This window comes from Balaenoptera borealis (assembly GCF_965194805.1).
Source record: "Balaenoptera borealis genome assembly, chromosome: 5".
NCBI classification, from domain to species: Eukaryota; Metazoa; Chordata; class Mammalia; order Artiodactyla; family Balaenopteridae; genus Balaenoptera; species Balaenoptera borealis.
In genome coordinates this window covers 1,361,865-1,385,511 of record NC_138862.1, presented here as the reverse complement: position 1 = coordinate 1,385,511, position 23,647 = coordinate 1,361,865, and the positions used below count along the sequence as shown (strand labels likewise).

Sequence of the window (23,647 nt, the reverse complement as noted above, 5' to 3'; positions counted from 1 at the left end):
CCAGGTGCCAGGCCTGCCCGATGCCGCGGGAAACGCTCCTGACCAAGGTCAACGAGGACAAGCCGGCACCTCCGAGGCATCATGGGGCCTCGCTGGCTGCGGAGACACGGTTCCGGATCGGGAGCCAACAACCCGCATCCCGGGGAAGCGGTGGCTCCGGGTCACGGCAGACAGGTGGGCCTGGGGAAGGCAGGGCAGACGCAGCGTGGCTCCGCAGGGCTCCCGGGCCTGAGACCGGAGAGGGGACAGCCTGCTGCCCAGCCGGGGGGTCCCTGCCCCGGCGGCGCCACCTGTCCTAAGGGCAGCTGCGAGCCCGCGTGTGGGGCGCCCGCGGGCCGGCTCAGTACGCGATCCTCCAGTGCGTGGGCTGCTCGCACGCCTTCTCCTCGTCCCCACAGAACCGGTTGTAGGTCGTCTTGGGGTCCAACCCCAGGATTTCTCTCTCCTCGTGAATTCGAAAGGAGAACGTGGAGACCGAAGTGCCGATAAAAAACCTGCTGAGAAACGTGAGGTCACCGGGGCTGCGGAGCAAACCTGCCAGCCACGCCCACCCCCGGCCCCAGGTGCCCGCCCGGCCCCCCACCCCAGTCTCCTCGGCCGGGGCTCCCCGTGGCCAATCGCCACCACGCGGCCTGGGCTGGAGGAGCCCGGAGGCCAGGCTGCGGCAGCCGCAGGGGCTCGGGTGACAGGTCCCGCACCAGGGGCAGGCTCGGGCCACTGCTAGACCTCGGCTGCTTGGGGCAGGGGCTCAGGGCCAAGCTCAACCTGCAGGCAGGCCTCCCCGCTGAGGGGCGGAGCTGCAGCCAGAGAAGGAAGAAACCCCCTCCAGGGACGGCATCTTGGAACACACGTGCCGGAGGTCTGCTCCCTGTCACCGCCAGGTTTGAGCCCAAGGCGGGCGGGGAAGAGCGAAGCCCCGAACCCCATTCCCCCGCCCCCCACCAGCAGAACCTCGGGGCCGAGGGGCAGGGCCCAGAGCACAGGGCTGGGCTGGGGCTGCTCCCTACACCCCTGGTGGCGCTGAGCCCGCCCTCACCCCTCTGCTGGGCGCTGAGCCCGCCCTCACCCCTCTGCTGGGCGCTGAGCCCGCCCTCACCCCTCTGCTGGGCGCTGAGCCCGCCCTCACCCCTCTGCTGGGCGCTGAGCCCGCCCTCGCCCCTCTGCTCAGCCTGGAGGAGGTGTCCCCTGGAACAGGTCAGGGCACGTCTACCTGGGAAACCACACAGGCCCCTGCACCCAGCATGTCTGAGAATTCTGGAAGGAGAGGGAAAATCACCTACTCTGCTCTGATTTTCCACTTCACTCCAAGTGCCCGACTCACCCCAGCCCTGCTCTCCCAGCGCCGGTGGGCAGATGAGCCCCAGAAGAACCCCCGAGGCCCGGGCCCAAGTCCCTGTGGGCAGCTTGCCTCCCATGACAAGGACGGGACACTGGGCAGGGTGCCCCGCGGGTGCCCGAGATGTACCTGGGGACCAGGACTCAGGGGCGGGCGGAGCGGGCACGGCCCCTCCCCCGAGACAAGACGAGACAGAGGAGAGACCCCAGGTGAGGCAAGGAGGGCCGAGCTGGGGGTCTGCACGTGAGGACTCAGCCTCGGACACGGGCTAGGCGTGTACGCGGCGGGAGGGGCTGCTCACCGGGCGTGTGCGCAGACCCACTGGTCCACGATGGCGACGCCCCCGTCCTTGTAGAGCTCCAGCTCCTCCCACGTGGGTTCGAACCGCACCATCTCGGGCAGCAGCCTCCGGAGCCCATCCAGCTCTGCAGGTGCATCACAGGAGGTGACGGGGCCGCAGGAGACATGCGTGTGCATGCGCTCACACTGAAGGACCACGGAGAGGGGGACGAGGAGCACAGAAACACAACCCCCTCCCATTAACTGTGGGAGAAACAGACGGATGGAAGCCACGTACCCTTCCTGGCGGCATCCGTGGCCACGAACACCTTGTCCAGCTGGTGGGTCTTCATGAGGCTGCGGATCCTCCTCACGGCCCCCTCCAGGCTGGGCACGTCCTCCCTGTGCCCCCAGATGAAGTCCTTCCTCCTCAAGTGGACGCCCAGGTATGGGCCCCCCAGCGAAGAGCCCAGCTTGACCTGGTGGAGGAGGACCCGATAGGCTGGTGACGATCGGGCGGGACGTGGGGGGCCTGATCGGGTCCCTCTAGGGATGGATTACTGGCCAACGTCCCTACACCTGCACCAGGACAGGGGGCTCACTGCTGACGAGCGGCGCCTCTGGTGACTGGGGCAGTGGGGCCGGGCAGCCCTGTGACAGACAAGGTGCCCCGTTCTGCCCTTTCCTGAATGAGAGGATTACTTGTCAGGTGTCTAAAGAGATAAAATGCATGCCCCCCACCAAGGATTACAGAGGTGGGGGCTACCTTCATCTTGGTCCAGTCCTCCTCGAAGGGGATCCTGTCGGCCGCATCTGTGGAATTGAGGTACCTGCTCCGGAACTCGTCCCCCACAGCCCGCAGGTGCTTGGCGAACACCATGCTGCGCCGGGTCTGCGGGTGCAACGGGCCGTGAGCCCCTGCCCCGGGGGCCCCGCCCGTCACCCCTCCCCCCCCCGCCCCGGGGGCCCCGCCCGTCACCCCTCCCCCCCCGCCCCGGGGGCCCCGCCCGTCACCCCTCCCCCCCCCGCCCCGGGGGCCCCGCCCGTCACCCCTCCCCCCCCCGCCCCGGGGGCCCCGCCCGTCACCCCTCCCCCCCCCCGCCCCGGGGGCCCCGCCCGTCACCCCTCCCCCCCCCGCCCCGGGGTCCCCGCCCGTCACCCCTCCCCCCCCCCGCCCCGGGGTCCCCGCCCGTCACCCCTCCCCCCCCCCGCCCCGGGGTCCCCGCCCGTCACCCCTCCCCCCCCCGCCCCGGGGTCCCCGCCCGTCACCCCTCCCCCCCCCGCCCCGGGGTCCCCGCCCGTCACCCCTCCCCCCCCGCCCCGGGGTCCCCGCCCGTCACCCCTCCCCCCCCCGCCCCGGGGGCCCCGCCCGTCACCCCTCCCCCCCCCGCCCCGGGGTCCCCGCCCGTCACCCCTCCCCCCCCCCCGCCCCGGGGTCCCCGCCCGTCACCCCTCCCCCCCCCCGCCCCGGGGTCCCCGCCCGTCACCCCTCCCCCCCCCGCCCCGGGGTCCCCGCCCGTCACCCCTCCCCCCCCGCCCCGGGGTCCCCGCCCGTCACCCCTCCCCCCCCCCGCCCCGGGGTCCCCGCCCGTCACCCCTCCCCCCCCCGCCCCGGGGTCCCCGCCCGTCACCCCTCCCCCCCGCGCCAGGGTCCCCGCCCGTCACCCCTACCCCCCCGCCCCGGGGTCCCCGCCCGTCACCCCTCCCCCCGCAGGTGCCGAGGGGGGTCACCACCCTTCAGGGCCGGCGGGGACCACAGTGCTGTCATGAGGCACAGAACCACCGTGTCCACGTGTTGACACCTCTGCGCTTCTGCAACAACCCGCCCAGGAGGCACCCAGGTCGCGGGTCCAGGGAGCAGGGTCCCACCTGGGGGCCTCTGCCTGCCCAGCCTGCCCGCAGGAGGCATCAACGGCCCCTAGACAGGGCAGACCCTGAGAGCTGGGGGTCAGGGGCTGCAGAGGGGGCATGACACCCACTTCCCCAGGTGGAGGAAGGACCAGACAGGCTGAGGCTGGTGACGACTGGGCGGGACCTGGGGGGCCTGACGGGGTCCATCTAGGGACTGATTACTGACCAACGCCCTGCAGGGACAGGACAGGACGCGGTCCAGGGATGGACCTCGCCACATGCAGGGCTGCCCTTCATCGTGAATTAGGTGCGGAGATTACAGAATACCAACTGCATTTTTTTGGCAGCAAATACCATGTTTTTCTTTTTCAAATATTACCTGCCATAAATAATAAACGTGCACCTCAATTAACAGACCTGGGAGCCCCTGCGGCAGAAAATACCATGCCCACCATGTGGAAACGGGGGTGGGGGGCATGGCCACGGGGCTCTGTCCACACCGTCGGCAGTGCCAAGGTGCAGAGATCCGGGGAAACCGGTTCCCGCACAGGGGCCTCGGGAGAAGCGACACATCCACCGGGAGCCCCAGACAAGGGGGGCGCAAATCCCCGCGGGGAGGGGAGAAACCAGGCTGCAAAGTATCTGCCTTGAGGGAGCTCAGCACTCATTTCTAATTTAAGAAAGCTGTAATTTGCCTAAAAACTTCAACTTCACTTCAACAATACACAAACGCCCCTTCGAAGATCAGTGTCTGCACAGGCCCCAGGACCCGGGGGAGCACGGGAGCCGAGTGGGGCAGGCCCCATGTCCCCTGCAGCCCACCCACCCTGATGGCCCTGGAGGCTCCTTCGCCCGGCAGAGCCCCCGACAGGCCAGGCCGACTTCACCTGGGTCCCCACCTTGCAGCCAAAGGCTCTTCTCAGGGAATGTCTGACGCTTTTGCCAAACTGTTGCACCGGCCCCCGTCGGCAGAACTGCGCCTCTTTTCCAAACCAGACGCCTGACGATTAAGCCGTCCCCACCCCCAGGAGGACAGGAGAAGCCTCTCGCCCACCCGCCTCACTGTCACTGTCACTGTCTGCGCACCCAGAGCCAGCGCTTCCCCGTCAAAGCAGAGCCCGACTCCGCTATTAAGGACTCGGGGCACAGAACGCCCCACCTTGCAACGCTGAGGACACACGGCCGGAGCTCTAATTCCAGGTTCTGAGCGCGTCAGCAGGAAAGGACAGCCGATGCAGTGCAGGAGGCGGGGCCCGGGACGCCCCAGCCCGCGCCCTGGAGCACCTCCTTGGGCAGGGGCAACGCTCACCGGCGGGCCCTCCCCCAGGCCTGCTAAGCGCCTCGTTGGGTTAGTCAGCAAGGCGGAAAGCAAGAGCTGCTGAGGGCCTTGGGTTTTCCAAGACTAAACACACGTACAGAGATGCTCGCCACACAACACTCACGTCCCAGTACTCCTTCCCTCCGTAGTGGTCGTGAAGGAGGTTTTCGGCTCGGTCTAACATCACGGACCTATTTTTAAACAACAGGAAAAGAAGGTTTTCATGTTCACACGCTCCAGAGAGCACGGTCATGGGGGAGGCCCTGGGCCAGGGAACAATCAGGGACGAAGTCTGAGACGGTCAAACCTTGCTGGGTCGCCTGGGTGCGTCTGGGCAAATCTCTGCTGAGCCTCTCACAGGCAGCTGCCTGCAGCAGCTTCTGATTCCTAACTGGCTCTAAACACTGACGGACTCTGTCCTGTCCCAGCCACTGAACTGGCTGAGCTACCAAGCTCGCTTGTGACTCTCAACGCAAAAAAACCCACAAGTAAACAAAACATAAAATTAGCAAATGGAACCCAGCAATATATTAAAAGGATGACACACGTGACAAATGGAGTTCACACCAGGAATGCAAAAATGGTTCAGTATCAGAACATCTATGGCTTAACTCATCACGTTACTGGATAAAGGGCAAAACCATATAATGATGGCTACCCCAAAGGAACAAAACTCAGTATTTACTCTTATTTTTAAAAACCACCTTAATGAAAGAGTCCTTATCACGGTTGTATTTCTCCAGCCAAAAGCCAGCCTCTTCTCCAGGGAAGGCTCAACTCCCTCCTTGCAAAGCGAGGGGCAGGAAAGGTGGTCTGCCTGAGCTAATCCAGCAACCTGAAGAATCAGCACACGTGGAAAGGACCCTCCAGACACAGGCCACGAGTGCGAGGCGGCGGCCTGCGTCTCCCCTGGGGTCTAGGAGCAGCGTGGCCCCCGCGGCACCCCTGACAGCGTCTGCTGCTGAATTTGCTACCAGGCCGCCTGCCCTTTCCTGGCTGACCTTTAGAAGCTCTGCCTGTACCTGACCCAGCCCTGCACGGACTGACGTGGCTGAGGTGCTACAAGCCCCCCTCTCTGTGGTTTGCCTTTCCATCTTGTTAACGCCCTCTACTGACGGACAAGACTGACTAATTTTAACGTAACTGAGTGTATCAACCTTCTCTCTCTGGTCAGTGCTTTTCACATCTTGAGTTTTCTGCATGGTGGGGGTCCCCCCCACCCCCGTCCAGCCTCGTGGGTCTCAGCGCCGCCATCTCCCCGCTGTCAAGCCCCCTGCGTCTCTCTTAAACAGAGGGGCCTCCGGGCACAAGTCTGTCCTGGGCTCAGCTCCCCTTACTCACAAATGGGACTCAGAAGAAACGGTCCCACAGCCCAAAGCTTCAGCCAGATCTGCTTTTGAAATGCGAACAGTTGTAAGACGAGTAACGCGGGGCCCCGGCAAGCGGTACCCTCAGCAACCTCGTCTCTCACGTGGAGCTGGGACCCACCGCGCGGAGCAGGCGTCTGCTGCCTCCGTGGACCCGCTTGCGTTTTGCTGACGCAGGCCCGGGGGGGGGGACCCGGCCTGGCATTCTGGCACACCGGGGCCGTGCTGGGACAGTCTGCACCTTCCCGGGCCCCGGAGAGCACAGGAGGCCTGCCCTGTGCGTGCGCAGGCTCAGGGACACTGAAGGTGGCTAAGAGGAGGAGCCCTCTCAGGGTCCCCATGTCCCCAGCAACTCACACCTGCAGGGAACTCCTAGGACACCTGCCTAGAAACCAAGCACGAGCCCCCTCCTGAGGAGCTCGCCCGGAACCCCAGCCCTCCCCGCTGACCCTCTGGTGGCAGGGCGGGCGGGCGGGGCCCGCGTGGCTGGTCTTCTGCTTCCAGGAGGAACCGGTCACGCAGACACACTCCCAACACGCGAGGCCAGGAGCAGCCGCCAGGGCGGTGTGTCCAGGAAAGGCCTGAGCTGTTCCTCTGACCACTCACAGCTCAGGCTTCGAGGAGGCCGGCAAGAGAGCCTGATTTCAGGGGTGGCCCCGAGGGGAAGCACTCCTCGCCCATGCGGAACCTCCAAGGCCAGCTCCGGGCTGCCACCCCAGCCCCGGTCACTCAGTAGTCCCTTCAAAACCCTCCTGGCCCCGCTGGGCCCGCTCTTGTCCTGGCCGTCCCCCTGCCGCAGCCTCACGACCCCACGGCCCTCATCCCCGCCCCCTCTTACTGCCCGCCCCCCTGCCCCTACGTCCATCCTCACGCCCTGCTACGTCCAGCAGGCCCCCGCTCGCCCCACCACCTCCGACAGGACCCCAGGGCAGGATCCGGGTGTAAATCCAACTGCACCACCCACCAGGGGTGGGACCAGAGACCCCCATGGTGAGGTTCAAAAGCACAGCCGCTCCGAGCAGCACCGGGAGGAGAACAGCCGCGGTCGCCCCACCTGGGGGCTCCCCTGGATCCCAACTGCCGGCCCCCTGGCTCGAGGGGGTGGGAGAGGGGATGAGGTCTGACCCTCCAGCGACGCCCGCGGGCCAGCCAGCAGGACAGAGCACAGGCACAGGCAGACACGCTCACACACGTGCCCTCGCACCGGCCATCACCCAGAGACCACACACTCACCGTGCGGACGTGTTTCTCAAAAGCACAGGGGCGATGATGGAAGCCGATCCCTGAACAGACAGACAGGAAACGTTTAAACCCCGCGTCTCTTCATAACCCCAAAACCATCCTCTGGAAAACAAGACCCACGGCATCCGGTTAGTGTGGTTTCTTTTTCCGCGGGCAGTAAGTAAAGTCTACACGCACGGCCTGATCTGGATAAACTCAGCTGGTTCTCTTAGTTCACCAGTAAGTTTTCACAACTTATTGGTCGTGATCACAGGCAGTGACCTTGTGGAAATCTTTAAAGAAACCACAAATTTCATCTGATCTGACGAGACCACGGAAGCTCTCTTCAGGAATCGGGACGGTACGCTGACAGGAAAGCAGGGGCGGCCCGGAGGGAGCCCGGCGGAACGAACGCTTACGGGCCAGGGCCAGTTCTGACGGTAACTGTCCTTAAAGCAGCTGTGCTCTCAGCAGCTTCTGAGCTGCTCCAGGTCTAGAACCGGATTACTCTGGTCCCCCGTGCGGGGGGCGCTTTGGGCGGGTTGGGGAGGACACAGCAGCACGTCCACAGGCAGCTCTTCTGATGACAGCTCAGTCTGGGGTGACAACACCGCCATGATCACGTTCAAGTGCATTAAACAGCACGGGAAAAGGTAAGTGTGTCTCAGCCAGGTATTTCTAAACCAGCCTGAGTCCCCGAACGCGGTGGTACCTGTAATACTCGTGCTTGTCCTGCGAGTAAAGGGGCGGCTCGATGCAGGGCCGGCTGTCAATCTTCTCCTCCCAGGCCCCCTCCTTCCAGCCCTCTGCATAACCTTGCAGGACATAGACCTGGTCAATGAAGGGCCCACCAGACTCTGCAGGAGACAAGGACCGACAGGAACGGTGACCACAGCACACACTGCGGTGATACAGAGAAGTTCCACTGTATTTAACGCCACCGCTGTCCCACACAGGACTGGAGGAAGCTCACAAGAGCAGAGATGATGGAACAAGTGACCTCGGGACATGGGGGTCCTCAGGGGACGGGAGGGCTGCCTGGGGGGGGCTGTCCAGGAGCCAGCAGCTCCTCTGGGCCGCTCAGCGCCCCGACCTCTTACAGCATCCGGCCTTGCCTGGGCCCCCCGTCTCTTTCCAGCCACACCCCCACTTCGCCGTGGGCGGGGCCAGTCCCCACGACGGCCGCAGGCTGCCCTCGCTCTGCCCCTCTCCTCTCCTGCAGCTGCCCGCCTGTGGTGCCTGAAGCCCATGGGGGTGCTCCTTCCCCGGGACGCCTGAATAGCTGACCCGCCTGGACCGTCCCCTCCGGGGCTCGTTCTCGAACGAACAGTTTGAGTTCGCCACTCAAACTGCATCTCCCCGAAAAGGATGCCTTCCCAGTCCACGGCCACCGCCCAGCACTCCGCACCCCTGCCTGCTTTCTCGTCCTGTGGCTCTGGTCACTGCCACGAGCGCTGCGGGTCCCCGCCACTTACTCATGCTCTGCCCCCGCCCCCAACAGGAGGCCCCGGAGAGCAGGGGCCTGTGTCCCCCTCACCCACTGCTCTCCCACACCTGGAGCCTCCCAGCCACGACTCGGCGACAAGTGAAGACGTGCTCACAGGTGCGACGATGGAGCGCACTGACGAGAGAGCCACAGTGAGTGACCCGGTGTCTCGTCCACACTCTCTCTGGCTTGGGCACGAGGCCCGGGCTCTGGGGCTCCTCCTACGGCGGGGCGGGGGGATGCGACACCGGGGCTGAGACGCCGGCCTGGAGGCCTTCCGGGCGTGACGCCCCATGCCTGTCCCCTCTGCAGCGGGAAACCTGAGCTGGTCAAGGCCGGTCTGCCACCGCCACAGTGTCACCCGGGGGCTCGGTCCCCACCCCCACTGCCTGGCCCGAGGGACACGGCCTGCAGAGCGGCAGGGACGACACCTGTCTGCAGTCACGAAGCACCCCTCGTGGCCAAGGCGCCACCGCGCTGGCAGGTCAGGGGCCGGTCCCCTGGGCGCCAGGGCCCGCGCAGACGAGGCCGAGCCTGCTTCCTGGGCTGAGTCGGGTCAGGCAGGCTGCTCCCCAGCCGGAGCGCAGACGGCAGCAGGTCGCCCGGTGGCCCTGCAGCCACAGCGGAGCCCCACACGGAGAACGTCCCCGCGGGGCGGGGTCTGCAGTGCGGTGAGAACAGAACCTGACAAGGAGGACGTGTGGGCCCGGCCTCGGCGGGAGCAGCGACGCTCAGGCCGCCAGGCCCTCGCACAGAAGCGCTAAGACCGCCACTTGGGATCTGTGACTCGCTCTTCCGGGCCGCTCCAGGGATCGGGGCAGAGGTGTCCCTGACCGTTTATGTCTTCTCAGTAAAGCAACGGTGAGCTCTAAGAACCTTCATTCTAAGAAATCTTCAACTCTTTCCTCTTAAAAACACTAAAATGAGAACGTTGACCAGAACCAAATGAGACAGGACGTGTGGTCACACGTCTCCACCAGCACCCAGCCAACGCCACACACACAACATGTCTTCCTTCAGGTAAGAACAGCCTGGCCTGCGTAGGGGGAGCCCTGTGGTCCTGCCCCCCGATCACAGCTCCAGCTCATCAGGCGGCCGGGGTTTTCAGAGGCGAGGGGACACATAGCTCACATGCTTCAGATCTATTTCCCTAGAAAAACTATGGAAAGGTCAAAATCGCTGGTAGTGGGGGAAATGGAAGCAGGGCCCCTAGGCGGAGCAAAGGCCCAAGGGGAGACGACCCAGCTGGCCGAGGTCTCGGGCCTAGCCTGACGTTCACGCCCAGACCAACGCCCGCCCAGCCCCAGTTACAGGACCGCCGCCCGCCTCACCTGCAATGAACTGCTCATACTCAATGACGGGGATGTTTCTACTGAGACTTGGAAGGTCAAAAAAGTCGGACCAGGGAATCCGGACCTGGTGAATGTCGGGGCTCTTCCAGTGGTAGAGACGGCCCCAGGGGGGCAGCACCAGCACCCACTCCTCAGTCTTCAGCAGAGTCTTCAGGAGGGAGGCGACTCGGATGTAGACGTCCCTGCGGAGGTTGAAGCCCTCCGGGGGGTTGACGTCATACAGAAGATACCTGGCAGGGAGGGCAGGAGAGTGGTTCTTCAGGGCCAGGGCTCTGCACAGAAAACCCAACACCCCACGTCCACGGCCTAGCGCCCGACTCCAGGCACGGTCAGTAGCTTCTGGTCTGTAACGTGGAGGCAGCGGCCCACCCGTTTCTAGGGGACCAGCCACTTAAAGAGCCCGCAAGTAGGAGCAGAAGACATCTCAGCACCTGTTTAACCACCAGCAATAATTCACAGCTGAGACCAGCAGAGTCTCGCAGCCAGAATCTGAGCACTCACCCTCCAGGAGTTCTCAAACTTCTTGGTCTACAGACCCCCGCACACTCTTAATGATTACCGAGGACCCCAAAGGCTACTGTTTATGTGGATTAAATCTATCGATAATTCCTGATTTAGAATTTAGAGCAAGAACTTTAGAAAAGTATTTATGAATTCCCTTAAAAATAACAAAAATAAACGTATTACCTTTATCATTAGCATTTCCAAATTTCCAAATGAAAAATAAGTATATTTTTCAAGACAAAAATCATGAGGGACAAGAATGGCACTGTTTTTAATTTTTGCAAATCTCTTTTTGGTCTGGTGATTGCTGGATTCTCCTGTCTGCTTGCTTCTTCATTCCCTGTGTTATGGTATCACAGGCCAGGTGGTCTCTGGAAAAACTCCACAGTAAACTCTCGAGAGAGTGTGTGCAAAAGGCAGATGATATCCTGGCCTTTCTAAGAAAACGGCCTGGCACCTCTGGGATCCCTGGACACACTTTGAGAACGGCTGCCCTATGTAAAGCAAGACTTCTCTACACAAGCCGCAGGCAGGAGACCTCAGCTTCTGCTATGTCCTCACAGCTCCCTTCTCTGCATCTCCGTTACTACAAACGAGGCCATGCTGTGATCCCTGGCGTGAGCCTCCAATCCCCCAAGCCTGCCAGGAAGAGGCCCATCTACCATCCTGACGTCCCACACCCAGCAGTCTGTTTTCGGTCAAGCTCTCAGTAACTGCTGAATAGCACTGACGTTTGTCTCTTATTCCTGAGACTTATCTATGAAACAACCAACACCTGGATGGGACGGATATTCTGCAGGTAAACAAAGCTGGGCTTTCTTAAGAACCACCCCATTCGAACATCTGATTCGGGGGCTCCTCGAACTCCAGGGAGGGCCCGCATCATGTGACAGGGGCCCCCGGCCTGCCCCCTAACGCGGACCTGCAGCCTGCCCTTCCGGGGGGCTCGCGGCCCCAGGCCAGGGGTCCCGAGAGGCGAGGGGAGACCGAGGCTCCACCGCTCCGTTTCCCGGCCCTCCGAGCCCCGCCTCCCGGTTCGCCGGGTCCCTGCCCACCGGCCCAGCCGAGGACGTTTACCGTCTGCGGGACGCCGCCCCCGACAAGATGTCGGCTGCCGACTGGCCGGGCCAGAACTCCTCGCCCGAGGCCGAGGCCGGCGGCCAGGATACCGCCCCGAATAGCAGGCAGAAGACGCCGAGCGCCGCCATGGCCCCGGGCGGCCACGCACTTCCGGTGGCCGTGCCCCGCCCCGGAAGTGCAGCCCGCCCTCGTGGAGAGCTTCGCCTGTATCACGGCAACGCCACGGGGCCCACCTAGGGCATGAGTCCTGCTTGATCCCGAGTCGGGAAGTTCCTGCGGCAGAACGGGCGGAGCTGCTGGGGGCCGAAGGGGGGCCGGGCCGAGGGGCGGGGGCGGGACTGATGGACGGGTGGACTGGGCCGGGGTGTGGGCGGGGCCGAGACGGGGGCGGGGCCGCGCGGACGTCTCCTCCCGCGGGCCGCGCTGGGTACAGGCTGGGGCGGGGCTGGCGCCTGGGGGCGGGTCGGGGGCGGGGCCACGCGTTCAGAAGCGCGGAAGTCCTCACCTGCGGGCCGCGCTGGGTACAGGCCGGGGCGGGGCTGGCGCCGAGGGCGGGGCCACGCGGCGTGGGGCGCAGACATCCTGACCTGCGGGCCGCGCGGCCCTCCGCCTGGGGTCCGCTGCTTCCCCTCGCGCCGGACGCGCACAGGGTCAGCGTGCGGGCTGCGGAAGGGCAAGCCAGAGGACTGACCCCAGGCCCGCACGGCTGGCCAGGTGGGGTACCCGAGCCGCAGATCCGGCAGGCCCGCCCGACGGATGGTTCCCAGCGACTCCAGCCAGTGCAGCCACCTTGCCTGTCAGGGCTTCACTCTCTGATGGGGGTCCTGGGGAGCCCTATGCAGACCGAAACCAGCTCTCACACCTGCTCCCTCGCCACAGACCAGGGCTGGCCCCAAGGGCCCTACAGCCCCCTGGCCCGGGAAAGACCACCACGGGGGCTCTGGGAAGTCCAGAAGCCTCCAGTGTGCAACCCCCCAGCCCCCTGAGTTCCCCTCTCCAGGGACACAAACAAAACCCGCATTCCTCCCTTGGACAAGACTGAAGATACCCCCTTACAGACCTGCACGTTCTCTCCAGGATGGGTGGCCTGTATGCAACCCCCGGGAAAGGGAGGGCCTTTCCCTCACCCCTGAGAGCACAGAGCCCTGCAAGGTGGGATTCCCTGCCCGGCCCTCCTCGCCGGGTGCCCAGAGCGCTGCAGCCACACCAGGCCACAAGTGGCCAATGGCAGCTGGCCCCTCTCCTCCATCGCTGCCCAGGAGTGCACCACCCACACTGCTGGGCATTTGGGCCACGTCGGAAGAGCAACAGGTATTTTTGTGGGCAAATATTTGTTCTTTTGAAAAGATTTGAATGCAAAGGGATGAAGGATGCACTTTTTCTGTTGCTCTGGACCCAAACTGAAGCCAAAGCCAGTTTTAGAGAGAGTCACAAAACACCCGGCAACCAAAGATCAACGCTCCCCAGCAAGGGCCGCAAGACCAGGGCAGCCCCCGCCCCTCCCACTAGACGTTGGGAGCTGGAGCTCCAGCTGGGACGGAGCTGCTGGAAGACCTGTGATTTCCAGTGCAGGTCCTGGCCCTGCTGCAGACCCTGGGGCCAGCATGGTGACTGCCCCGCTGTTCATTCACGGAGGTCTAGGTGCCCTCTTTGGCCCCTGCACCATTGTTTCTTCTGGAAACACCCCCTGGTGAAAGAGTCCTGGGGACAGGAGAGCCCCGCGGGGTGCCTTGGGGCTCCTGGTTCCAGGCATCCGCTGCCCAGTTCGTTATCTGAGGGAGGGGCGCCTCCTCTCCATGGGCCCCCTCCCCTCCCCTCCCCTCCCCTCCCCTCTCCTTCTCTCCTCTCCTCTCTCCTCCTGTATCTCCTGGTCGATCCCTGGATTATGGTCTTTACCAGGAATGACCCAGGAGAGGTTTTATGAGTCTTTAAGAGAAAAAAAGAGATCTTTATACAAATAACTGAAAGTAGGTTCCTCCTTCCCCCTGCGCCATATTCCTTCCAGCGGTTCAGGTTTGTTAACTGGGTGTCAAGTTTCCGAGCCCCTCACCCCTGAGAACGAGCTCCCTCTCGCTCCTCCCCAGGGGCGTGCACCCTTCCACCGGCAGCCTGTCCGCCCACAGCGGCTTGGCCACAAGAGGGCAAGAGAGCCCTTCCCCAAGGCCATCGGAGGGCCTGGAGGCAGTTAGAGGAAGGGCCCCGCCCTGGGCTCGTGGGAGCCTCCAGACACAGAGGAAGGAGCCGGGTCTGGAGCTGGGCCCAGCAGGGGAGCCCAGGTGAGTCCATCTGGCCCAAGTCTTCCCTGCCCAGCGCACCCAAGAGCTACTCCAGGCCCCACGGCCCAGTCCAGCGGACCGCAAAGAGGAGCCCAGGATCCACACCTGAGGTGGGAGAAGGAAGGCCCTTGGCGTGGGGTCCAGGCAGGTGTGTCCTGTGAGTTCTGGGGCCACACCTGTTCAAGCCGGTGCTTCGACCCCTGCTGGGCCCCAGGGCCTCGTTTCCCCAGGTCTCAGAAGGGTCAGTCCTGGGCACCCTGGGTCCCGGCACTGGTGGGGAAGACACAAGAGCAACTCCGAACTGGGAATCTCCAAAGGGGGTTGGAGAGATTCTTCTGGAAACCAGATTCCAGGGCGAGTCCCTGCCCAGAGCTGGGGACCCTGCTCCGAGCATACGGCCACGGTGGGGGGAGGTCCCTTTTCAGAGACGGGGGCAGATGGTGCTTTGGGGGGAGCCCAGTGCCCTGCACCGCCCCCCAGCTTTGTCTAGTCATGTCCGCAGTTTGACCACATTCACAAACACCCCCAGCCCACCTGGGGGCAGCCCAGGAGTGGGGGCAGAAGGTGACGGGGAAGGGCAGCCTCAGGGCTGCCTGGCCCTGCACGGGGCAGGGGCGCCGAGGGTCAGTGAGAACGGGGCGGGGCCAGGTGCCGGGCAGCAGGATGGGCAACCAGCGATGAGAACATGCCAAGGCTGCAGTAAAGGGAACCTGGACCACGGGACACGGGCAGCCTCCACCCGCGGAGGGAGACTGGACGTTTGGGCCCAGCCCCTGAGAAGCCTGAGGGCTGGTGGAGGGTCCCGGGATCCCGAGGAGCAGCTCTCCTGGGGTCGCAGACACCCCAGTACACACATTTCTCACTGACGCTTTCCAGGGCACAGAGTGAGTTACCAGATCCACGTGTTACGAGCTTCTTGGCCACAAGAGCTTCAGGACTTGGTGTGGAATCCTGCCCCCCTTGCTCATCACGATTCCTGGAAACAAAGCCCTGGCGTTTGTCCCTGGACGGGCACAGGGGAGCTGACCGCTGTCGGAGTCACTTCTGGGCAGGGAACTTCTGGGTTGGGCTCTGTGGCCATAAGCCACGTGCCAGAAGCATTTCTTAACAGGAGCACCTGGGGGTCGCCTGCCAGGACCTCCCTAGTGGGACAGCCGAGGTGCCCGCGTGACCCAGGCCACCAAGTGACCAGGTGTGAGGCTGCCGGGGGTTTCCTGGGGGCGTGTGGGTTCCTGTGGTCAGCACGTGGGCCCAGCATCCCTGGGGGCCTGCCCTCCAGGGTGGCGGCTCACAGCACGTGCAGGAAGGGTGCCCCGGGGCTTCCCGGGGGTCCACAGTGAGAGCGTGACGAGGTGCTGTCCCGCTGGCCGCTCTGCAGGGCTGCTGCGCCTGGGGGTGATGCTGCAGCCTCAGAAGCCCCCCGGCTGGGCCGGGTTCCCCACCTGGCCTTTCCGTGGGATGGAAGGGCCTCTCCTTCTTGGGGTGCAGTCGGGGGAAGCTAGACCCAGCGTGAAAGTCAGCCTTCATGTCCCCCCTAAACAGAGGCTGCGCTGTGTCAGTTCATGGAAACAAAAATTGGTCACCCCCAACACAGGTGACTCAGAAAGTTATTTAGTCACGTTCTGGGTCCCCAGTTCTGGCTCTGGATGCCGGATCCCTGTCCAGTCCTCAGGAGTGGGTTTTCTGCTGGGGGGCAGGACCTCTCCATGGGAGCCTCCCTTCCGGCCCAGCTGGGAGGTGGGCTGCAGTGGTGGGAAACCGTGTCTCCCCCAAGCAGAGGGCTACCAGGTCGTGGGGGACAGGGGACTGTGAGAATTTGTCCTACAGCCTTTCTGGGATAAAAACACCAGCAAATGTCAAAAAGTGCGTAATTTGTTTTATCAAACGGGCTGCTTATTTATGTTGGGAGGGCGGGGTTCTCTCAGATGATTGTGTCAACGGAAGCACAGGCAGAGCCGAGAGGGGGGCCTGGGGCTCCTCCTTGGAATGAGGCAGAACGGGGACTTCTGCAGATTTTCGAGGAGGCCCTACCGCAGAGCATGGGGTGACAGCTCCACGTGACCCCTGCCCTGTTTGGCTTGTGCTCTCAGTCTGGCCTGGATTGCACATTCTTCCAGCTGAGTTCCAGAAACTCAGAGGGTGGACTTTGGGGGGTGGCTTTTAGACCAGCCCTTGAGAACTTGGACAGGGGGTGGAGGGGCCTTTGTCCCGAGACCCCCCCGGCCTAATCATTGCAGCTGAGACACAATCCCCCCCAGACCCCCCAGGTGACCCCCACTGTGGTCCCCATTCCTTCCCTCTGTTCCCTCCTCACCCCAGATGGAGTGGCTGTCGCTGTCTGGTGTCATGGTAACCCCCCATCGCGTCCCCGTGTCCCCCCATCAATCTCCCTTCTCCATCAGGGCGTGTCCCCACCCCTGCTCAGCCTTGTCTCTACAGGTGCTGGAGGTCCAGGCTCGCCTTAGGGTCCGAGCGCCTGAGCAAGAAGTAGAGAAGCTGCCGGAGGCTGTGAGGAAGGGCACCTTCGGCTTGGGCCCTGTGTGCTGCTGGGGTTTATAATTTTCTTTTTTCAGACGCACCGACAATTGTCTATCATCATCCACTGAAAAAGGTATCCTTTCTTCACCGACGTGAGCCGCTACCTTCATCGTGAGCTAACTTCTCACAAACGTGGTTCAGTCTCTGGTCTTTCAATGCTGACCGATGTGTCAATTTCTGCACAATGACAGAGCGTGAATTACGATGGTTTTTACAGCAAGTTCCTTCTCATGTCCTTTTAAAAATAAGTCTCAACGGACCTTGCACATTTTCTCTTCCATGTGAAGTTTAGAATTAGCCGTTTCAAACCAACCCTGTCGGTAGTTTTATTGGGATCACACCGAGTGTGTGGGCACAAGTTAGAAAACTGACATTGGTGTGACAGGGAGCCCTGCTCAGGAAGGGGTCTGTCTGGCGGCTTGTTTAGAACTTCAGTAATGTTTCTAGTTTTCTTTTAAGTCAGAATTGCTCATTTCTTGGTTTATTCCTGGGTTTTGTTGCTATTACAAATGGGACCCTTTTTCTCGTGAAAGGTTATAATTATATACTGCCGTTTTAATAAATGCTATTGTTTTTGTAAGTTAGCCTTAAAATTGGCCACTTTTGATTCTGATGGTTTGCCAGTTGATTGTTTTGGACTTTCTAGACAAATAGTCATATCATTATGCAAATAATTATATTTTTATCTCTGCCTTTCTAGTATTTGTACTTCACATATATATTCTGGTATTATTATATTCACTAGGACTCTAACATGAAATCGAGTATCTTTCTTTTGTTTCTGACTGTAACGTGAATGGCTCTAATGCACGGGTCTGTAAACTGTGGCCAAAAGGCCAAACCCAGCCCACGGTTGGTAGTTTCTCTTTCTCAATAAAGTTTTATTGGCACAGAGCCACTTGCACTCATTTGCATATTGTCTAATGCTTTGTGCTGTAACAGTGATGTCACATACTTGGGACAGTGACCATGTGGCCCCCTAAACCTAAAATGTTTGCTATTTGACCCTTTATAGAAGTTTTCTGACCCCTGTTCTAATGTATTAAGTACAATGTTTGTTAGAGGTCGAGGAATTTTCCTCCCATTCTTGGCTTCCTGAAGATCTTGCAGTTGTGTATGCTTGAAATTCGGTAAAGAATGTTAACTGGTACCAAATGCTTTTGGGGGGACTGACTTTCTTTTGAGATGATGGAGGATTTTCTTCTTTTTCATCTCTTAAAGTAGCAAATTGAACTAACAGATTTTATAATGTCGACTTATCCTTGCAATCCTGAGATAAGCTTTACTTGCTCCTGTATTGGATTGTGTTGGATTCTGTCGATGCGTTCATTTAGAGTAATTCTGTCCCTTTATAAATCATGTGTCCCTATTGACATGTGTGTGTGATCCCCACCATTGGTTTTTCAGGGTTTTGACTAGCTATATAGAATAAACTGTGATGCTTTTGTCTTTTCTGTGCCTTGGAATAATGTTAACTCTTCATAACAATTCATCTGTATCGAGCTCTTACTCTGCAATAGGGGCATTTCTATATATTTTACATGAGTTAATAGCCTTCAGGTCAACCCTATGAATTAGGCACTATTTTCACGTCCATTTGACAGATGGGGAAACTGAGGCACAGAGCGTTCCAGTGGCCATCCCAAGGTCACCTTGCTGGTAGGAGGTGGAGATGGAATTAGAACTCGGCAGCTGGTCTCCAGGGCTTACATTCCTAAATTCTGTCCCTCCTTTGCAGAGAGATTATACCTTAAAGGTTTTGGAAACACATAAAATTGCCTGTGCCTGGTGGCCTTTTTAAGCATAAAATTGTGGCTACTTTTTTTTTTCTGTGCCCCCCCACCATTGGAATGACCAGATCTCCTGTTTCTACTTGAGTCAATTTTGTGCTTTATATTTTCCAAGAAAATTATTCACTTAGTCTAGATTTTAAAATTTATCACTACAAACTGGAACATGATAGTTTCATAGTTTTTAAATCCCCCATTCTCTTTTCTCCTTTCTCCCTTCATTCTGGGGATAGTTTGTGTGTCCCAGGTGTGGCCCCCTGTCACCCCCGAGGTCTCCTGAGTGAGATTTGGTAACAGGGACAGTGGTTGATTGTGAACTGCAGCCAGTGGGCTCTGTGGGTGCTCTCACATTAATGCCTGTTCCGCCCAGCAGAACTTGAAAGGAAAATTGCTATAATTACCGAGTCGCTTTGGTTTTCAACATTTATCCAAGTTACCTTTATTCCAGAGTTTAGCTTATACATCCAGCAGAGAATGTGTCCGATGGCACAGAGGAAAAAAATTGTCAACATGAAGTTACTGAACATTTTAAAAAGATGACACAGATGTGTTTTTAATAATAACCTGTCTAAAATTACTTGAAAAGTTCCCTTCTCTGAATTTTGTTAATTGATGGAAATGTGCTGAGAATGGTGCTTTTAAGAAGGATATAACAGGTTATGTCTACCAAAACCAGTTCAAAATCTGGGCAGCATCTGGGTAACTGAGTGATGTTAACACCCTGCAAAACCGTGATACAAACAAGGTCTCAGAAGATGAAAGAGATGGCAGTGTGAGCATGCAGTTAGCTGTGGTCAGTGCCTGGGGTGAGGCAGGTCTGCAGACCATGTGGCCTGAGCTGTTTCCTTTGGGGAAGATGGCATGCTTCTGGCAGGAGCCGCCAGAGCAGAGCCAGAGCTGGAGAAAGCAGGCCAGGCTCTTATCGCAGTCCTTGTCTGTGGGAACCTTCTGGAACAGAGAGTCACATCTGGGCCAATATCTCCAAAGGGGCTTAGAGCCAGAGCCCCAGACAGGACTGGGAGACACAGGGTGCTGGGGCGACTTCACAATCAAATAGAATTTGTACCAAATATCAAATATTAGAATACAGTAATTAAAGCCAACACGTGCTAAAGGCTTGTCAAATGCCTGGCGGGGCTGGTGTTCACAGGCAATGGCTCTTTGAGCCTCCATGTGTTGGTGAGGCCTCTTGGCTGCAAAGACAGACCTGAACTCCTAGGGACTCGAGGTTAAGGAAGAATGTCCTGCCTAATCAAACTTAAAAGCTTTTGCACAGCAAAGGAAACCCTCAACAAAACAAAAGGACAACCTAGAAAATGGGAGAAAATATTTGCAAACGATGTGACTGACAAGGGGTTAATTTTCAAAATATACAAACAACTCCTACAACTCAATATCAATTAGAAGATCTAAACAGACATTTCTCCAAAGAAGACATACAAATGGCCAACAGGAACATGGAAAGATGCTCAACATTGCTAATCATTAGAGAAATGCAAACCAGAATCACAGTGAGGTACTACCTCACACATTTCAGAATGGCCGTCATTTAAAAGTCTACAAATGATAAATGCTGGAGAAAAGGGAACCCTCCTACAGTGTTGGTGGGAGTGTTAACTTGGCAAGCCACTGTGGAAAAACAGTATGGAGCTTCCTTAAAAAACTAAAAATAGAGCTACCATATGGTCCAGCAATCCCACTCCTGGCTATATATCCAGACAAAACTATAATTCAGAAAGATATATGTACCCCTATGTTCATAGCAGCATTATTCACAGTAGCCAAGACATGGAAACAACCTAAATGTCCATCAACAGATGAATTGGATAAAGAAGATGTGGTACATATATACAATGGAATACTACTCAGCCATAAAAAAGAATGAAATAATGCCATTTGCAGCAACATGGATGGACCTAGAAATTATCAATATCATACTAAGTGAAGTAAGTCAGAAAGAGAAAGACAAATACAAATGATACAAATGAATCTATATACAAAACAGAAAGAGACTCACAGACAGAAAACAAATTTATGGTTACCAAAGCGTGGGGGGAGGGATAAATTAGGAGCTTGGGATTAACAGATACACACTACTATATATAACAACAAGGATTTACTATATAACACAGGGAACAATATTCAATATCATGTAATAACCTATAATGGAAAATAATCTGGAAAAAAAATATATATATGTACACATAACTGAATCACTTTGCTGTACACCTGAAACTAACACAATATTGTAAATCAAGTCTACTTCAATTTTAAAAAAAGAGAAGAATGTCCTGGGGTCTAGAGCAAACAGGCAGAGTGGGAGAGAGGAATGAAGTCTGGGGGCCCCTCTGATGCTCCCAGGCCTCTGTGTGTCTGCCTCCCCGTCTCCCTCCCCTTCCCCCGTTCCCGTCTTCTCCCCCAACCCCGCCTCACTTTGTCTCTTTCTTCCTCTCTCTCCATCTCTCCGTGTCTCTCTCCTCTCCCCGTGGGGGCACTCACGGCTCAGCCACGTAAGCTGGCAGAACACACTTCTAGAAGGATGGGGTGAGCACTGAGTAGAGAGGCCCAATGGAACCCCTGGGAGCCAGACGTACAGGAGGCGGAGGTGCCAGAACTCGGTGGCCTTTAGAAGCCGCCTGGTTTTACAGATACAGAAAAGTGTAAAGTAAGCACCAGGCTCCTGAACATAAGAAGTTTTTGGAGACAGAGGTCTGGGCCTGGACTCCTGGGAGGTGTGGGTCCAGCATTTATACTCACACCGTCACCACCCCACTGAGCTTCCTGGGACCCCCAAACCCCCCAGAATGATGAGAGTCTGGGTCTGGGAGAATTTCCCAGAGCTAGCTGGTCCATCTGAACCCCTGGAGACATTTGAGAATTATCCCACCAGAGACCACAGGGGTGGAATTTCCATTGTCTAACCAGACGACTTACAGCAAACCACAACTTTCTATCTTCATCTCACGAAACTGGGAAAGCCTAGATCATGAGAATGTCCGGAAAATTCCTTTGAAAGCTAGCAGGAGCTGTGCCTGCAGCTGAGGGCGGTCAGCGCCCTGGGAATCTCCTCTGCCCGGATTCACCCCCAGGCATCTAGCTTGCCCCTGTCCCCCCAGAACAGACCCCCCGAGGCCCCATCCGTCCATCCATCAGCACCTCCTGCAGGGCCCTCCCTCCCTGTCTGGTGCCTTACTTCCCCCCAGGGAGGCCCACCAGCAGGTTCCAGCATGGGGCTGGGGCTGGGGCTCGAGCCCTGTGGCGGGTCAGAGGGCGCCCAGGTCCCCGTCTGCCCGAGGCTGGGGACAGGCTCTCTCTACCCTCCTCTGGGCCCGGCTGGCCCCGAGCAGCCTTTAGCTCAGCCGGGACCTGCCGTGGGTGCTGCCTGGTGCTGCGGCGGATGCTCTCGAGTCAGTGTCAGCCCAGAGCCCAGGGGCCGTGACCCCCCCGGCTGGGACCTGCGGGAGAAGCCGCAGCCAAGCAGAGCCGGCACCGTGAACCCAGTGGGTGCCTGGCGCTTCCCGTCCTGCCTTGTGGACGCAACCAAGGCCCGTCCAAGGCATTGGTGTCGCCAAGGGGAAGGGACGGATGTGTCTTGGGGGGTTGGGGGGAAGGGGATGGAAGACGGACGGCGGGGGAGGGGTGGGAATTTGGGGTTTCGACGTGAATTCTAATAATCCTGGCCGTGCCGCCTGCACTTAGCAGTTAAAATATTTGCTTGGAGATGCCGACGTTTTAAAGCTCAGCCTCCCAAGACCTTCAAGATGGCAGAGGAGTAAGATGCGGAGATCACCTTCCTCCCCACAGAAATATCAGAACTACATCTACATGTGGAACAACCCCTGCAGAACACCCACTGAACGCTGGCAGAAGACCTCAGACCTCCCAAAAGGCAAGAAACCCCCCACGCACCTGGGTAGGGCAAAAGAAAAAAGAAAAAACAGAGACAGAAGAATAGGGACGGGACCTGCCCCAGTGGGAGGGAGCCGTGAAGGAGGAAAGGTGTCCACACACTAGGAGCCCCTTCGCGGGCAGAGACTGCGGGTGGCGGAGGGGGGAAGCTTCGGAGCCACGGAGGAGAGCGCAGCCACAGGGGTGCGGAGGGCAAAGCGGAGAGATTCCCGCATGGAGGCTCGGCGCCGAGCAGCACTCACCAGCCCGAGAGGCTTGTCTGCTCCCCCGCCGGGGCGGGCGGGGCTGGGAGCTGAGGCTCGGACTTCGGTCGGATCGCAGGGAGAGGACTGGGGTTGGCGGCGTGAACACAGCCTGAAGGGGCTAGTGCACCACAGCTAGCTGGGAGGGAGTTCGGGAAAAGGTCTGCAGCTGCCGAAGAAGCAAGAGACTTTTTCTTCCCTCTTTGTTTCCTGGTGCGCGAGGACAGGGGATTCAGAGCGCCGCCTAAACGAGCTCCAGAGACGGGCGCGAGCCGCGGCCATCAGCGCAGACCCCAGAGACGGGCATGAGACGCTAAGGCTGCTGCTGCCGCCACCAAGAAGCCTGTGTGCGAGCACAGGTCACTCTCCACACCGCCCCTCCCGGGAGCCGGTGCAGCCCGCCACGGCCAGGCTCCCGTGATCCGGGGACAACTTTCCCGGGAGAATGCACTGCGCGCCTCACGCTGCTGCAACGTCACGATGCCTCTGCCGCTGCAGGCTCGCCCCACCTCCTCCGTACCGCTCCCTCCCCCCGCCTGAGTGAGCCAGAGCCCCCGAAGCAGCTGCTCCTTTAACCCCGTCCTGTGTGAGCAAAGAACAGACGCCCTCAGGCAACCTACACACAGAGGCGGGTCCAAATCCAAAGCTGAACCCCGGGAGCTGTGCGAACACAGAAGAGAAAGGGAAATCTCTCCCAGAAGCCTCAGGAGCAGTGGATTAAATCTCCACAATCATCTTGATGTACCCAGCGTCTGTGGAATACCTGAATAGACAACGAATCATCCCAAAATTCAGGCAGTGGACTTTGGGAACAACTGTAGACTTGGGGTTTGCTTTCTGCAACTAATTTTTTTCTGGTTTTATGTTTATCTTAGTTTAGTATTTAGTTTTATTATCACTGGTAGATTTCTTTATTGATTTGGTTGCTCTCTTCCTCCTTTTTTAAAAAAAAAAAATATATTTTTTCCTTTTTCTCTTTTTGTGAGTGTGTATGTGTATGCTTCTTTGTGTGATTTTGTCTGTATAGCTTTGCTTTTACCATTTGTCCTAGGGTTATGTCTGTCTATTTTTTTTTTTTTGTTCTTTGTTTGTTTTAGT

General features: G+C 58.9%; 1 protein-coding gene and 1 long non-coding RNA gene across 3 annotated transcripts; one reads left to right on the top strand and one right to left on the bottom strand.

The window, feature by feature from the left end:
• Positions 1–202: 202 nt before the first annotated feature.
• Positions 203–12,072, bottom strand: POFUT2 (protein O-fucosyltransferase 2). Of its 2 annotated transcripts, none has more exons than XM_082392553.1 (9): positions 11,792–12,072; positions 10,190–10,440; positions 8,085–8,229; positions 7,385–7,495; positions 4,909–4,975; positions 2,382–2,507; positions 1,914–2,094; positions 1,638–1,761; positions 203–497 (listed from the first exon to the last, which is right to left on the bottom strand). In XM_082392553.1, the coding sequence occupies exons 1-9, from the start codon at positions 11,920–11,922 to the stop codon at positions 341–343; spliced, it is 1,293 nt and encodes a 430-aa protein (XP_082248679.1). In that variant the 5' UTR covers positions 11,923–12,072; the 3' UTR covers positions 203–340. The 2 variants fall into 2 exon arrangements, with proteins under 2 accessions (XP_082248679.1, XP_082248680.1); XM_082392554.1 differs by having other exon boundaries at positions 203–494; positions 11,792–12,067.
• A 283-nt stretch (positions 12,073–12,355) lies between these two features.
• On the top strand, positions 12,356–17,512 carry LOC309629228. Its single transcript, XR_014244936.1, has 2 exons — positions 12,356–14,180; positions 14,947–17,512. It is a non-coding gene; the product is annotated as an uncharacterized lncRNA (long non-coding RNA).
• Positions 17,513–23,647: the final 6,135 nt, after the last annotated feature.

What these genes read in the sequence shown, in the direction of transcription:
- POFUT2 (XM_082392553.1), bottom strand. Translation starts at nt 11,922, where the DNA reads ATGGCGGCGCTCGGCGTCTTCTGCCTGCTATTCGGGGCGGTATCCTGG. An exon ending in GTATGAGCAGTTCATTGCAG is followed by an intron (nt 8,230 to 10,189) that starts GTGAGGCGGGCG and finishes TGTCTCCTGCAG; the next exon opens with AGTCTGGTGGGCCCTTCATT. An exon ending in TGGGTCTGCGCACACGCCCG is followed by an intron (nt 498 to 1,637) that starts GTGAGCAGCCCC and finishes CACGTTTCTCAG; the next exon opens with CAGGTTTTTTATCGGCACTT.